This window comes from Staurois parvus, unplaced genomic scaffold (assembly GCF_062004578.1).
Source record: "Staurois parvus isolate SC_StPar_1 unplaced genomic scaffold, SC_StPar_1.0 ptg000012l, whole genome shotgun sequence".
NCBI lineage: Eukaryota > Metazoa > Chordata > Amphibia > Anura > Ranidae > Staurois > Staurois parvus.
The window spans coordinates 6,527,782-6,540,969 of record NW_028317808.1 but is presented as its reverse complement, the minus strand read 5'-3'; the positions used below and the strand labels follow the sequence as shown (position 1 = coordinate 6,540,969).

The 13,188-nt window shown below is 39.7% G+C and overlaps 1 protein-coding gene across 1 annotated transcript in view; it reads left to right on the top strand.

The window, feature by feature from the left end:
• The window catches only part of SVEP1 (sushi, von Willebrand factor type A, EGF and pentraxin domain containing 1), a 476,820-nt gene that overhangs the window by 260,666 nt on the left and 202,966 nt on the right, over positions 1-13,188 (top strand). Inside the window, exons 15-16 of the mRNA XM_089674706.1 lie at positions 3,474-3,656; positions 6,750-6,983. Coding sequence (XP_089530832.1) covers positions 3,474-3,656; positions 6,750-6,983 — 417 coding nt within the window. The remainder of the gene's footprint in view (positions 1-3,473; positions 3,657-6,749; positions 6,984-13,188) is intronic.

The window sequence follows — 13,188 nt, the reverse complement described above, 5'->3', positions numbered from 1 at the left end:
TGCCCTGGTTTTTTAGGGTGATAGAGGCTAAAGATTGGTAGGTAGCAACTCTCTTCACCTGGTTTTAGTGGTGGGGCAGGTTCTGCTTGGTCATGATCATAGTCCCAAATTCAGTTTTCATGTGGATTATTTCACTTTCAAATTCTTTGCCTATATACGTATGCTTTTTTTTTTTTACTGTAAAGCTTCCTTGTCTTCGCATGTATATGTATGCCTTTTACTGTCTTTTTACTGTGAAGCTCCTGTATTTTTGCCTGTATACAGATAGCTTTTTACTTGCGAGGCTCCTCTGTCTTCGCCTGTATACAGATGCCTTTTTAGTATGCTGTCCTACTGTTAGTGTAAGCCGACAGCTAGCTAACAAAACTGAGAGAAGCAGTGCTGTATTTCATTCCAAAACTGAATTTACTTCTGTGAATAGTTCTGTAAAACTGCAATACAATCACATAAACTGAAAATACAATACGATTGTACACATGTCTCTCACCAATGTATACAATGAAAACATTTTTTGCTAACAGCTACCTGCAAATCACATTGAATACATTTAGATGCAATATAGCTACGTATTTGACCCTAATAAACACAGTGAAAGAACTTACAGGCATATGTGTATCAAAGGGAGAATGGAGGCCTTTACTGGTGTTCTTTAGGAATTTAAACTGGAACTTCAGTGGGAGAAGGGAAATCTTTATTTTATAGAAACATTTCCTGTTCTTGTTGAATAGGAATAAGTTGCAGTGAACACCTAATAGATGGTTCCCTACTCAACACAGTGATGATATACAGAACAGTAACTTTTGACAGAATTAATTATACAATTTTCACTTTTTGGTACAATTTAGGGCATGCATCCCCAAACTATGGCCTATGCATTGGGACATATGACCTACTGCTGTTTTTTTTCCCTGCCTTTGGCTGAAAGAATGAGGTTGCTGAACATCTGCAGTAACAGTAATAAGCATTAGGGTCTGTGTCTATGGGCTTTGGGCTTGTGTAAAAAAAATCAGTTTGACATCATTTTGAAACACTTCTGTAAATATTCAGAATTTATTAACAGGTGAATTTGACCTGCAGTTAAAATGGTTGTAAAGGCTGTGAAGCTGCAAGGCTCCAGTTCTGGTTTCACTTACTTGCAATGCCGGTGCCGGGAACCCATACACCAGTGATGGCGACAGCACTGGACTCCTGGACAGGTAAGTGTCCTTATGTTAAAAAGGCAGCAGCTACAGTATTTGTAGCTGCTGACTTTCAAGTTTTTTGGGGGAGCCTGGAGCTCCTCTTTACATCAGGTGGTTCTCCAAGTCTGCAGTCGTTCAATGACTGGTGCCAGTGAAGGTTTCTGTGTGCTAATCACATACAGAGCAGCCTGCATATAAAAAAAAAATACAATCTATGTATACAGCCTAGTGTAACCTGCAGAAATAAGACATAACAAACTGTAGATATAAAACAGAACAAACTGCATATATAAAACAAGGCAACATGCAGATATAAAATAGAGCCTTCTTCAGATATAAACCAGGGAAATCTGTAGATATACAACAGGGCAACCTGCACATATAAAGCAGAGCAATATACACATATAAAACAAGCCAATGTGCAGATAGAAGACAGGGCAATCTGCACTTATAAATCAAAGCAATCTGCATATATAGAACAGGCAACCCATGCACAGTATATAAAAAAGGTAAATTTGTAATTAGAAAATAGAGCAACCTGTATATGTAACAAATGGCAACCTGCACATATAAAACAAGACTAAACTGTAACATTTGTGGGCAAGCTGAGTGTAATCTAACATTTCTGTCAGTTCCCTTCCTGTATATTCAGCATCACATTCTACAAAGCCATATTAGTGCTAATATGCACTAATTAACAGCCAATCAATGCTTATATCTCCGACAGACTCAATTTTTTTGCTATCTGAAAAAAGTAGATAGCAAAATGTCCAATTGTCTGCTTTGGCAAAGAGTATTTGTTGGTTTCACAGCCCTGTCAGCTATCAATCGACCCAAACATTGGCGGCATCTGGTTGGATGCAGGATCTGTACAACCGACAGTTTTCTTCCCAGCCCCTTTGATTTTTTTATTCAAAGGATTTAGGGTGAGATGTAGTAAGCTGAGTCCTTCAAGAACCAGCTGATATTTAGGCTGTGTACGGTCAGCTTTAGTCAGCCGATAGTGATGACAGTTGCTTTCAGTACTAATGCTCCTTGATTGCCTTTCCTTTTTATTTATTTAAGAACCCCTGCTTTTTCCTGAATGGTGATATGTGCTGTGGAATACAGGGCTTCATGGCATCTGAGCACCACAAATCAAAAACTCTTGTTTAATTAATTTTTAATATTCAAAGCAAACTCACCCATCAAACTCATCCATCCATGTCTCCATGCTTTATATTGCTTCAAATTCACTTTAAAAAACACCCTCTAGCATTTCTGGCAATGGCCATCTTGTGTAAGGGCAGATGATTCATGTAGCATTTACATTCTGGAATCCACCTGTCCTTAGCTCAAGCATGCAGGCAGGAGGGTGTACTTAACTGGGAAAACCCCTCCTTCCCTGCTGAAAACTCCTGAAGTTCCCCTTGTGACGTGGTAGGTATGGCTACTAAGGTATATCTTCTTTTTAGAGAAGGGAATGAAAAAAGCTCCTGTCAATGGACAATAAACTTATTAGATCACAAATCTATGTTTTAGTGAGTAAAAATCTGTTTGATATGTCAGATCTCAATACATTCTCTCTATACCTTTTTTTTTAAATAAAAGTGATTGTGATTTAATTAAAAAGATTGTTATCTAGCCACATTCTGTAAGAATGAAGAATGTTGTACTAGGTGATAATTAGGGCTCATTTACATGTCTGCTTACCTCTGTGTGCTGTGCAGGAGTGTGTTTTGCCAGCACAGGGATGCACAGGTGTTCCATGCATCCCCATGCCAGCAGACCCATAAATGTCTACTGGGACACATGGCTGCAAGGACATATCCGCTGTGTCTCAGTGTGACATCTGTGCAGGTGTGTGTCCCCAAACTCACCCTGTGTGCGTTCAGGGCCGTGCACTCACATACACATTGGTACACAGTGGCTGTGTGCATGCAGCCACGTGTCCAGTAGACATCTATGGTTCTGCCAGCGTGGGAATGCACCAGGGACGGACTGACCCTTCGAGAACTTGGGCACTGCCCGAGGGCCCGGGGTCAGTAGGGGGCCCCATGAAATGACCCTGGTACCTTTTATAGGCTTTTTTTGAGTGTGGGCAGGGACACAGGGGCCCCATGATCCCTATTGCCCAGGGGCCCCATGAGTTGTCAGTCCGCCCCTGGAATGCATGCAACACCTTTGCATCCCTGTGACAGCAGAACATGCTTCTGCAGGGCACACAGAGGAAATAGGCTATGTGAGCGAGCCATTAGCTGAATAACAGGGATCTGCTGCATTATTCATACATTTAATTGTTTTTGTTTTCAGGACCAGGTGGATGGGGAGCTGCCAATAGATTAGATTATTCCTATGATGACTTTTTTGATGTGACAGAGGATGAACTGAGGGAAAAGTCTGCAACTGACTCTACATCACTACTGAGAGTAAAAAGGCAAAAATTGAATATCCCTGCCACAGATCAGAAAGTGAAGTTTGTTTTTAACATAACAGGTAAGTGAAAGTTCCATTAGAAACACATTTTCAGAGTTACATAACATTTTAATTACATAAACATGTTTAAATCCTGGAGCAGAAAGGTTATATCAATATCCTTATTACAACCCCTCTCATAAGTGTTAAACATAGCACTGAGCAAACTGTTGGCGCTATATAAATCCTGTATAACTATAATAATATTGCATTTAGGGCAGTTTATAAAGAATATTACTTTCATTACTCAATCCAATATTTCTTCTGTTTTTAGCCATTCAATTCCAGGTATTGTTTTGGTAAGAAACAATGCTTTAATGCACTTTTAAAGAGGGGAACCTTTTTATAGGGGAATATTCACTGATATCTGTTTGTGGGGAAAAAAGAACTATGGCTTCGCAACTAAAAAAATATGTGCTGCAGAACCTTATTACAAGTGTATCTAAACGGATTTCTCTTAGCCCCCCTGCAAAGCCTCACAAATACGTATCTGTCATTGAATTCCTCCTAATGCAGCTTTCTATGATGGGGTGGCACAGGGGCGGACTGACCATTTGGAAACTCGGGTGCTGCCCAAGGACCCTGGGTCAGTAGGGGACCCATGAGATGCCCCTGGTACCTTTTTCATAGGCTTTTTTGAGTTTGGACAAGGACACAGGGGCCCCATGATCCCCTATTGCCCGGGGGCCCCATGAGTTGTCAGTCCGCCCCTGGGGTGGCAAGAATGCTGCACTGCTCATGAATTCAGAGCAGTGGTCACTCTTATGTAGGCTGTGGGCTTCTTAAAGTATAACTAAAGGCAAAACGTTTTTTTTTCAGTTTTGGATAGAGTAGAGATGGATTAGAACGCTTGTCACTTTTTATTGCTGTCTGTACCCCGTTAATGGGGATCCACCCTCCAGTCCTGCCCACTGTTTACTTGATTAGCAGAACTGCCTTTGGTGAATCTATCCCACTGTGAGCTGCAGTATCTAGGAGGGGGAGTGTGTGAGATACAATCAACAAGAATTTGGCTCAGTCAGGGAAGGTAAAGGTAGTGTTTTCTTTATGAGGCTTTTGGTTCATATTTTACTTAAAGTGTACATTCAGAAAATCTGTATGGTGACCTTACACTGGACCCCATCACCACTGGGGGGGGGCCCTCTTTGCCAGTGTTCCCAATCCCCTGCTGTCAGGCATCAGGATGCCGCTTCACAGTCCAAGGACTAAAAACCTCCTGGCTTACTCTCCTCTCCTTGCAGTGCTGACAGAACAGGCTAGATGGATTCTGATTGGTCAGCGCCATCCATGTGACAGTGTTTACCAATTAGAATGCCTCTTGTTGATACATGCTGGGAGGTACGGATAGGAAATTAAGTTGCAGGGATTTTAAATCCTAGGAACAGTGAAGCAGCATGACTGACGGCGGGGGATTGAGGAAAACTGGTACAGTGAGACCGGGGTGGAGGGGTGGGGAGGGGGCCAAGTGTAAGGTCATCTTACAGATATTCCATAAAGGTGAACTTAGGCCTTAAATGTGTTACTTGTTTTGCCTGTCATACAGAGGCTTGTAGTGGTGTGTTAAGGTAATTTTGTATGAGAAATGAATAGATAAATGGTAGAAATAACAAGTATCAAGGATTATTACACTTTTAAATATAACTGAAATTAATAATAATTGTAAATTAATAATATTAATAATAATAATAATAATAATAATAATAATACTTATTATTCCTATTATTGTTATCATTATTATTATTATCATTGACATCATTATTATTATCATTGTCAGCATCTTCATTACCTTGTGACTATACAGTATATACTATTTATTAATATTATCTTTATTAAACCAATATTTTACATGGAAAGGACAGACATTATTCTTTTATTCAAATATTTACAATGTTTTCACCAATTTGTCACAAAAAATATGCTGAGTATTCACATTTTTACTGAGTTTGGTGGCCTTGGTTTCTCAGCTCAATGCCTTGCTGGAGAAATTGCGGAATCCATATAAAACAAATCACTGCTTTTTTCTAGATAGGCTTTTAGGTGTCATGGTATTACTTTCCACTACTCAGCATATTGAGAGTAAAGTGTATTCATGCACCATTTCTCTCCGGTTAGCCTATGTCATACATTCAGAGTTATCCTAACATACTTACCAAAGAGTTGGAGTGATTTTGACAAACAATAAAAAAACACAGCAGATCATGAGTTTTTCAGCAAGAAATATGATCTTGTACTTTAATATAAACACAGACCGCATGCTTGAGTTCTCAAGAAAAATGCTTTCAAATTGATTTACCTGCAGTACATCTCCTGCAGTTTCCTTATAATTGAAAAAAAGAAAACAATGGAAAGGTGTAGAATTAATACCATAGCCTGAATAAATACAGTATAAGCTTACTGATCTCACCACAAAAGAGTTAACTGTTAAACTTGGCTTTTCTTCAGTTGAGTATGAAAAATGTGATGGTGCAAATTACAAAGATTGAGTTGCTTGTAACCAATCACAGCCAGTCACATAGCCAGTCACTTGTACCAGTGTCTCAGAAGCAGAGTGATTTTTTTTTGTCAGTTAAAGCAGAACTAAACACTTCTATCATTTTCAGCCAAGGAGGCTGCTATATTGGCATGTGTTTCACCTGCAACTTCCATGTGATCAGTTATCACTCCAGCCATTTGATGGTTTGTCAGTTTGGTTGAGAGCACAAGCAACTGTGACAGTTAGCATTCCTGGCATGTTGGGATTGCAATGTTTTCTGGAAACTGTTAAATCGATAGGTTTTGTTCCACATTAAGTAGATGCTCACACTTTATCAGTACATTTTTATATCTGCTTAGATAAATACAGTTGTATGCTGCATAACACTGATGAGCAGATGGGAAAATAAGAAAAACCTATGGAAATGTGACATAAAAAATTAGCTAAGGGATGTCTTTACAGGTACAAGTTTGCTAGTGCCTGTCAGTCATTAGGCTTCTTTAAAAAAATAGTCTTGCAAAATATTTAGCATGAAATACTTCTTTTGGGGCCGTATATGTGTGTCACTAATTTTCTTAAATAGAAATATAAATTTAACATGTCATATTTATTGTGACTTATTGACCCTGTTCTTTTTTCAGCAAGTGTACCTTTACCACATAGAAGGAATGACTCTCTGGAATCAGACAACCAGCAGCGCCTTCTTAAAACTTTAGAAACTATAACGAATCGGCTAAAAAGGACTCTTCGAAAGGCACCACTTTACTCCTTTCAGTTTTCCTCAGAGATGATTATTGCAGATAGTAACTCACTGGAGGAAGGAAGAGCGGTTCTGTTCTGCAGGCCAGGTTCTGTATTAAAAGGACGAATGTGTGGTAAGTGAACTTTTTCTTTTCTTTTATGTGCAATATGGTGGCTAAAATGTCATTCATCTCTGTGCGTTCTGAGATTCTGCCATTTAGTTACTTACAGAAAAAGTCAAGTAGCACAATGGAAAGAGGGGCCTTTCAAACCCTAACATTTGAAGTTTAAACACACATTTTTAGCACAGAAAACACAAACAAACACAGACAAATAATATTTAACACACAGAAGACACATGTTCATGTAAAAAAACATTGATGTTCCAAAGAGGGGATAGTTAAAAGTTACTTCACGAATAGGTGAATATGAATATGAATCTATAAACATAAAACAGAAATGAAGCAGTTTTTTAATTTTTATTTTATTAAAGCAATAACATTCATTACATACAAATACCAAAACAGATCGGTGCCAGCTCAGGTTTACGTTCTGTATTCAGGTGCTGGCAGAAAAACCCCTCAGATACTGTATGTTTTAGCCACATTGGGCATATACGTAGAGGAGCCCAATGTGAGGAAAACATGTCAGAAGAACATGACCAATGGGCAAGGATTTGAGCTTTCTTTCATTTATTTCAAACCGAAATTGACTTTGATGATCTTGTTTCGGGTTTGGCGAACAAATATACACTCACTGGCCACTTTATTAGGTACACCTGTTCAATTGCTTGGTAACACAAATTGATAATCAGCCAATCACATGGCAGCAACTCAATGCATTTAGGCATCTAGACGTGGTGAAGACAAATTGCTGACATTCAAACCGAGCATCAGAATGGGGAAGAAAGGAGATTTAGGTGACTTTGAACGTGGCATGGTTGTTGGTGCAGGACGAGCTAGTCTGAGTATTTAAAAAACTGCAGATCTACAACCGTCTCTAGGGTTTACAGAGAATGGTCCGAAAAAGAGAAAATATCCAGTGAGCGGCAGTTGTGTGGAACAAAATGCCTTGTTGATGTCAGAGGCCAGAGGAGAATGGGCAGACTGGTTTGAGATGATAGAAAGGCAACAGTAACATGTCAATATGGACCAAAATCTCTAAGGAGTGTTTCCAACACCTAGTTAAATCTATTTCATAAAAAATGAAAGCAGTTCTGAAGGCAAAAGGGGGTCCAACTTGATACTAGCAAGGTGTACCTAATTAAGTGGCTGGTGAGTGTAAATCCTACCTAGTCTGAGTGGATAAAACGAGGCAGCAAAGGGTTGAAGCTACTTACTAGGGTCTTTATAGGTGTCTTTTAATAATAATTAATAATAATTATAAGGGCATGTAGCTTTTGCGTTTATCTGAGTCCTTTTGGGCCACAAAGCAATACAGACTCCTAGAAGGTTTGCTTCTGGTGAAACAACCTTTTCATATTAGTTATTAATTGGAATTGTTGTACAGAAAAGGTTGAAGAAGCCATCCAAACCTGGAGTTTTTACTGTTTTAGAACCTTTAATCACTAACAAAATTCCCTCCAAGGTTATTGGGTCTAGCAGAGACATACATCTGTAAAGACAAAATGTATTTGTTTTAATGCAGTGACTTGGAGAGCAATGCTAAAAATGAATGACCCACCTGCTGTCTATCTCTAACAATATTATCCTGCAGTTTATCAAAGGACCCATGTGGTGAGCAAAGGAATATCAGTATAGCAGGTGGCTAGATGAGTGTGAAGGCTGCCTATTTGGCAGAGCACCTAATAACAGTCTAAAATGCTCAAGAGTCCTTATACTGAAAGACTGTTTTTGTTAACTGTGATTGTATTGTATTCTAAAAACTATGATGGGAAGAAAGGTTTCTAAGCTGCCCATAACTACCAGTCAAATCAGTCAACGTGTATATATCTTGTAATTTGTTCTAGAACGACAGATGTAATGTTTTAGTTGCTATGGGGAGAACACATACTTTATATTAAATCAACCCCATACTGTTTTTATTACAGTCAGTCTCATCGTGTAAAATGTTTTTGAATGATTCCTGAGGTTAGTTTTTTTAGTGACAGCAGCAATTAGAGATCTTGGTTCCATGCTCAACTAAATTGATCAAAAGTGTCAATTCACGGAATACTTTTTACTATGGACAGTATATAGAGAGTTATTTCTTTTTTCAAAGCAGCATGACTACTTGAAGAACATTTAAGCGTGCCAAAAATCAAAATGCCAGTATTTGTGTGCATTCAAACTGCAGATGGCAGTATTTGTTTGCAGTAGAACGTTGCATTTCAGCTGCTATCACAGTAAACAGCTTTTGCACATGACTAGTATAGATAAAGCAGAAGGTTTTGAAAGGTAAACATTAATCAAGCATTTTTTAAGCACACTGTTCTAAAACCTGGTAGGAATCTTTAAATGGAAAACAAAATAAGAAATTCATAACGTGCCTCCTGATTCAAAAATTACTAGTCACTAATGTGTCCTAGGTGAAAATCTGTGCACTTCTGGATCAAACAGAACTGAATTCAGTTGGTAATACATTGCAAGCATTGTTCATAAGGACACAAAAAAGAATCTTGTTTTAAGTATGTGAAGACTGTATTTAGGATTACTTTATTCCATTGTTCTTTAAGCGTGTATTTTAAAAAGTCTCAATTATCAATGTAACATAGGTTAATTCTACCCAGCACTTTTGTCCATATGCTGTAGGAGCAAAACTAATAGGGTCATCAGCTGCTTGAATAGGGTCTGTAAGTAAATGTTACATTTCTCTTTCTTCCTATTAAATGCTAAATACTATATACCTGTGTATATACAGTGCCTTTAAAAAGTATTAACACTCCTTGAAATGTTACACATTTTTTCATGTTACAACCAAAACGTAAATGTATTTTATTGGGATTTTATGTGATAGACCAACACAAAGTGCACATAATTGTGAAGTGGAAGGATGATAAATGTTTTTTAAAATTATTTACAAATAACTATCTGAAAAGTGTGGCGTGCATTTGTATTCAGCCCCCCTGGGTGTGTGTCTTCCAGCTTTGCACATCTAGAGAGTGAAATGTTTGCCCATTCTTCTTTGCAAAATCGCTCAAGCTCTGCCAGATTGGATGGAGAGCAATTTTCAAGTCTTGCCACAGATTCTCAATTGGATTTAGGTCTGGACTTTGACTGGGCCATTCTAACATATGAATATGCTTTGATCTAAACCATTCCATTGTAACTCTGGCTGGATGTTTAGGGTTGTTGTCATGCTGGAAGGTGAACCTCCGCCCCAGTCTTAGGTCTTTTGCAGACTCTCACAGGTTTTCTTCTAAGATTGCCCTGCATTTGACTCCATCCATCTTCCCATCAACTCTGACTAGCTTCCCTGTTCCTGCTGAAGAAAAGCATCCCCACAACATAATGCTGTCACCACCATGTTTCACGGTAGGGAAGGTGTGTTCAAGGTGATGTGCAGTGTTACTTTTCTGCACACATATCATTTTGCTTTTAGGCCAAAAAGTTCAATTTTAGTCACATCTGACCAGAGCACCTTCTTCCACATGTTTGCTGTGTCCCCCTCATGGCTTCTTATGGCTATCTTTCAACAACGGCTTTCTTCTTGCCACTCTTCCATAAAGGCCAGATTTGTGGAGTGCACAACTAATAGTTGTCTTGTGGACAGATTCTCCCACCTGAGCTGTGGATCTCTGCAGCACCTCCACAGTTACCAAAGGCCTCTTGGCTGCTTCTCTGATTAATGCTCTCCTTGCCCGGTCTCTCAATTTAGGTGGACGGTCATGTCTTGGTTGGTTTGCAGTTGTACCATACTCTTTCAATTTCAATTGTTTAGATTGAACAGTGCTCTGTGAGATGATCAAAGCTTGGGGTATTTTTTTATAACCTAAGCCTGCTTTAAACTTCTCCACAATTTTATCCCTGACCTGTCTGGTGTGTTCCTTGGCCTTCATGATGCTGTTTGTTCACTAATGTTCTGTAACAAACCTCTGAGGGCTTCACAGAACAGCTGTAAATAACATTTGTAAATAACTATGCTAAGATTAAATTACACACAGGTGGACTCTATTTACTAATTAGGTTACTTCTGAAGGCAATTGGTACCACTAGATTTTAGTTAGGGGTATCAGAGTAAAAGGGGCTGAATAAAAATACACACCACACTTTTCAGATATTTATTCGTAAAAAATTTTGAAATCCATTTATCATTTTCCTTCTACTTCACAATTTAGTGCCACTTTGTGTTGGTCTATCACATGAAATCCTAATAAAGTACATTTACGTTTTTGGTTGTAACATGACAAAATGTGGAAAATTTCAAGGAGTATCAAAACTATTTCAAGGCACTGTATGTATATGTATATACAGTATATATTTATATAGCAAAGGTTAAGAGGAGCATGGGAAAAGTCCTGCAAAACAGTGCCGCTGGCGCCAGCGTGAGGGTCATGGCCATGCATTAAAGTTTGCTCACTATACCCCTTGTGAGGAGAGGGTCAGAGAGAGAGGAGCAGCATGGCAGGTAAAATACAACTTTGTAATCGAGTATCCAGTTTTGCTGCAACACTGGGATTGGTACCGGACCATTGGATGGTGGATACCAGTTGTGCACTTAGAACACTGGTGGGGATTCGCCCTCGGCATAGTTGATGGAGTAGAGAGATTATACTTGGTATGTCCTGACTTCCAGAGACCCACTGCAGCGATCAGAGCCTGGCTGAGGTGTGGGTGCTGTGATAAGCTGCTGCTGAGACTGGTGCCCAGTGACCTGCCATCTGTCATCTATTCAGTGGATTTAAACTCAGGACTATCGGTGGAGAGGAAGGAGGAATCCCGGTTGGCCGTAGGAAATCAAGAGGTGTGTGGTGTGCGATCCTACAGCCAATCAGGTATCCGCCACTACTCTTGTGGGAGAGGATGGATGATAGCCGCAGCCTGGAGCCTTAGAAAGGAAGAGTCGCAACCAGAGACAACTGTTGTCGGTCCAGCTGAAGTTGTTCCCTAGGAGAAGCCGGCTGCCTAACTTTTCCCTGTCACCATCACTCAGAAGGAGCCGAGCCCAGATGATTGCATGTCTTCAGGTGAGTCGATGGGGAGTGGCAGCGGCGGTGAGATCGATTGGGGGTCTCCCAGACTGGAGGCTGAGTTTGGAGGGGAGGCAGGATGGGGGGAGAGGACCGTTACCCCTGACCAGGCAGGATGGGCAGCTAGAATGGAGCTACCATCAATCCCTGCATAGAGACAGCAACCAGACTGACCGAATAATATACATGTCCAACATCAGACCCAGAAGGGGCCATGGGATATGAAGGTCAGGAACAAGGCCCGGGACTTCAAGGGAATGTACAATGGAGAACTGCACTGGAATAGGTATTGGACTTCCCATATGTCCCCGAAAATCTTATGGACATAATCGAGACCTCCCGCTCCCATTGGGAAGAGGAAATAATTTGGGACTATTTGCATGTTCCTCTGATATGCTGGCCCAGTTCCAGGATATTCAGCTGAAATGAAGCTGAGGAAGGGCCATGTACTAGGACCAAGCAGTCATTGTTAAGGCTGGCCAGCCCAGCAAGAACTACTCTGTGGCTAAGCATGATCCCAATGGAGTGGTCACAAGATCACCTAACCCTCTCTTCCTCTTTCCTCTTTCTACCTGGTCTGATTTAAGGGGGAGATTTGGTGGTGAGGCCCAGGACATTACTAAAGAGACTGATGCTATGGAGGGGCTCCTTCTTCAGAGACTCTCATGTAAAAAGTTCTGTTAGTAGGATCATAACCCCCTACTAGCAGACTGTATAAGTAGTTTAGCTAGTGTGAGGGTTGTGTATCTTTTTCCCTTGCAGGTTCCTCATGGACCGCTGTCCTTCTGTTGGGGACTTTGTGACCTTTTTGCTAATATTTTAATATTTTCTACAGTTTCCTGGAGGGCTTCCCTTAAGGGGGAGGTGCTCCATCTAAAAAAAAAAATAAATAAAAATGTGTGTATAGTTTGCATATTTATAGTATGTAGATTTGTATACATATGTTTTGCTCTAATAAATTTACTAGCTGCATATATATATTGCCTTATAGTATGCTAACTATGTTGACTTATAGTATACAGTAATTATTAGCTGCAGAGAGCTGCAAGAAGGATGTATATATGTTACTGGTTTAATAACATGCTGGCTACAGGGACCGGTAGTCAGAATGTATATATATGCCTTATTTAAATTTTGAGAACAAAGTGTATATATTCTTGTGTATATCTATATATTTGATATTGAATATTTATTTGTACATATCCCCTTCC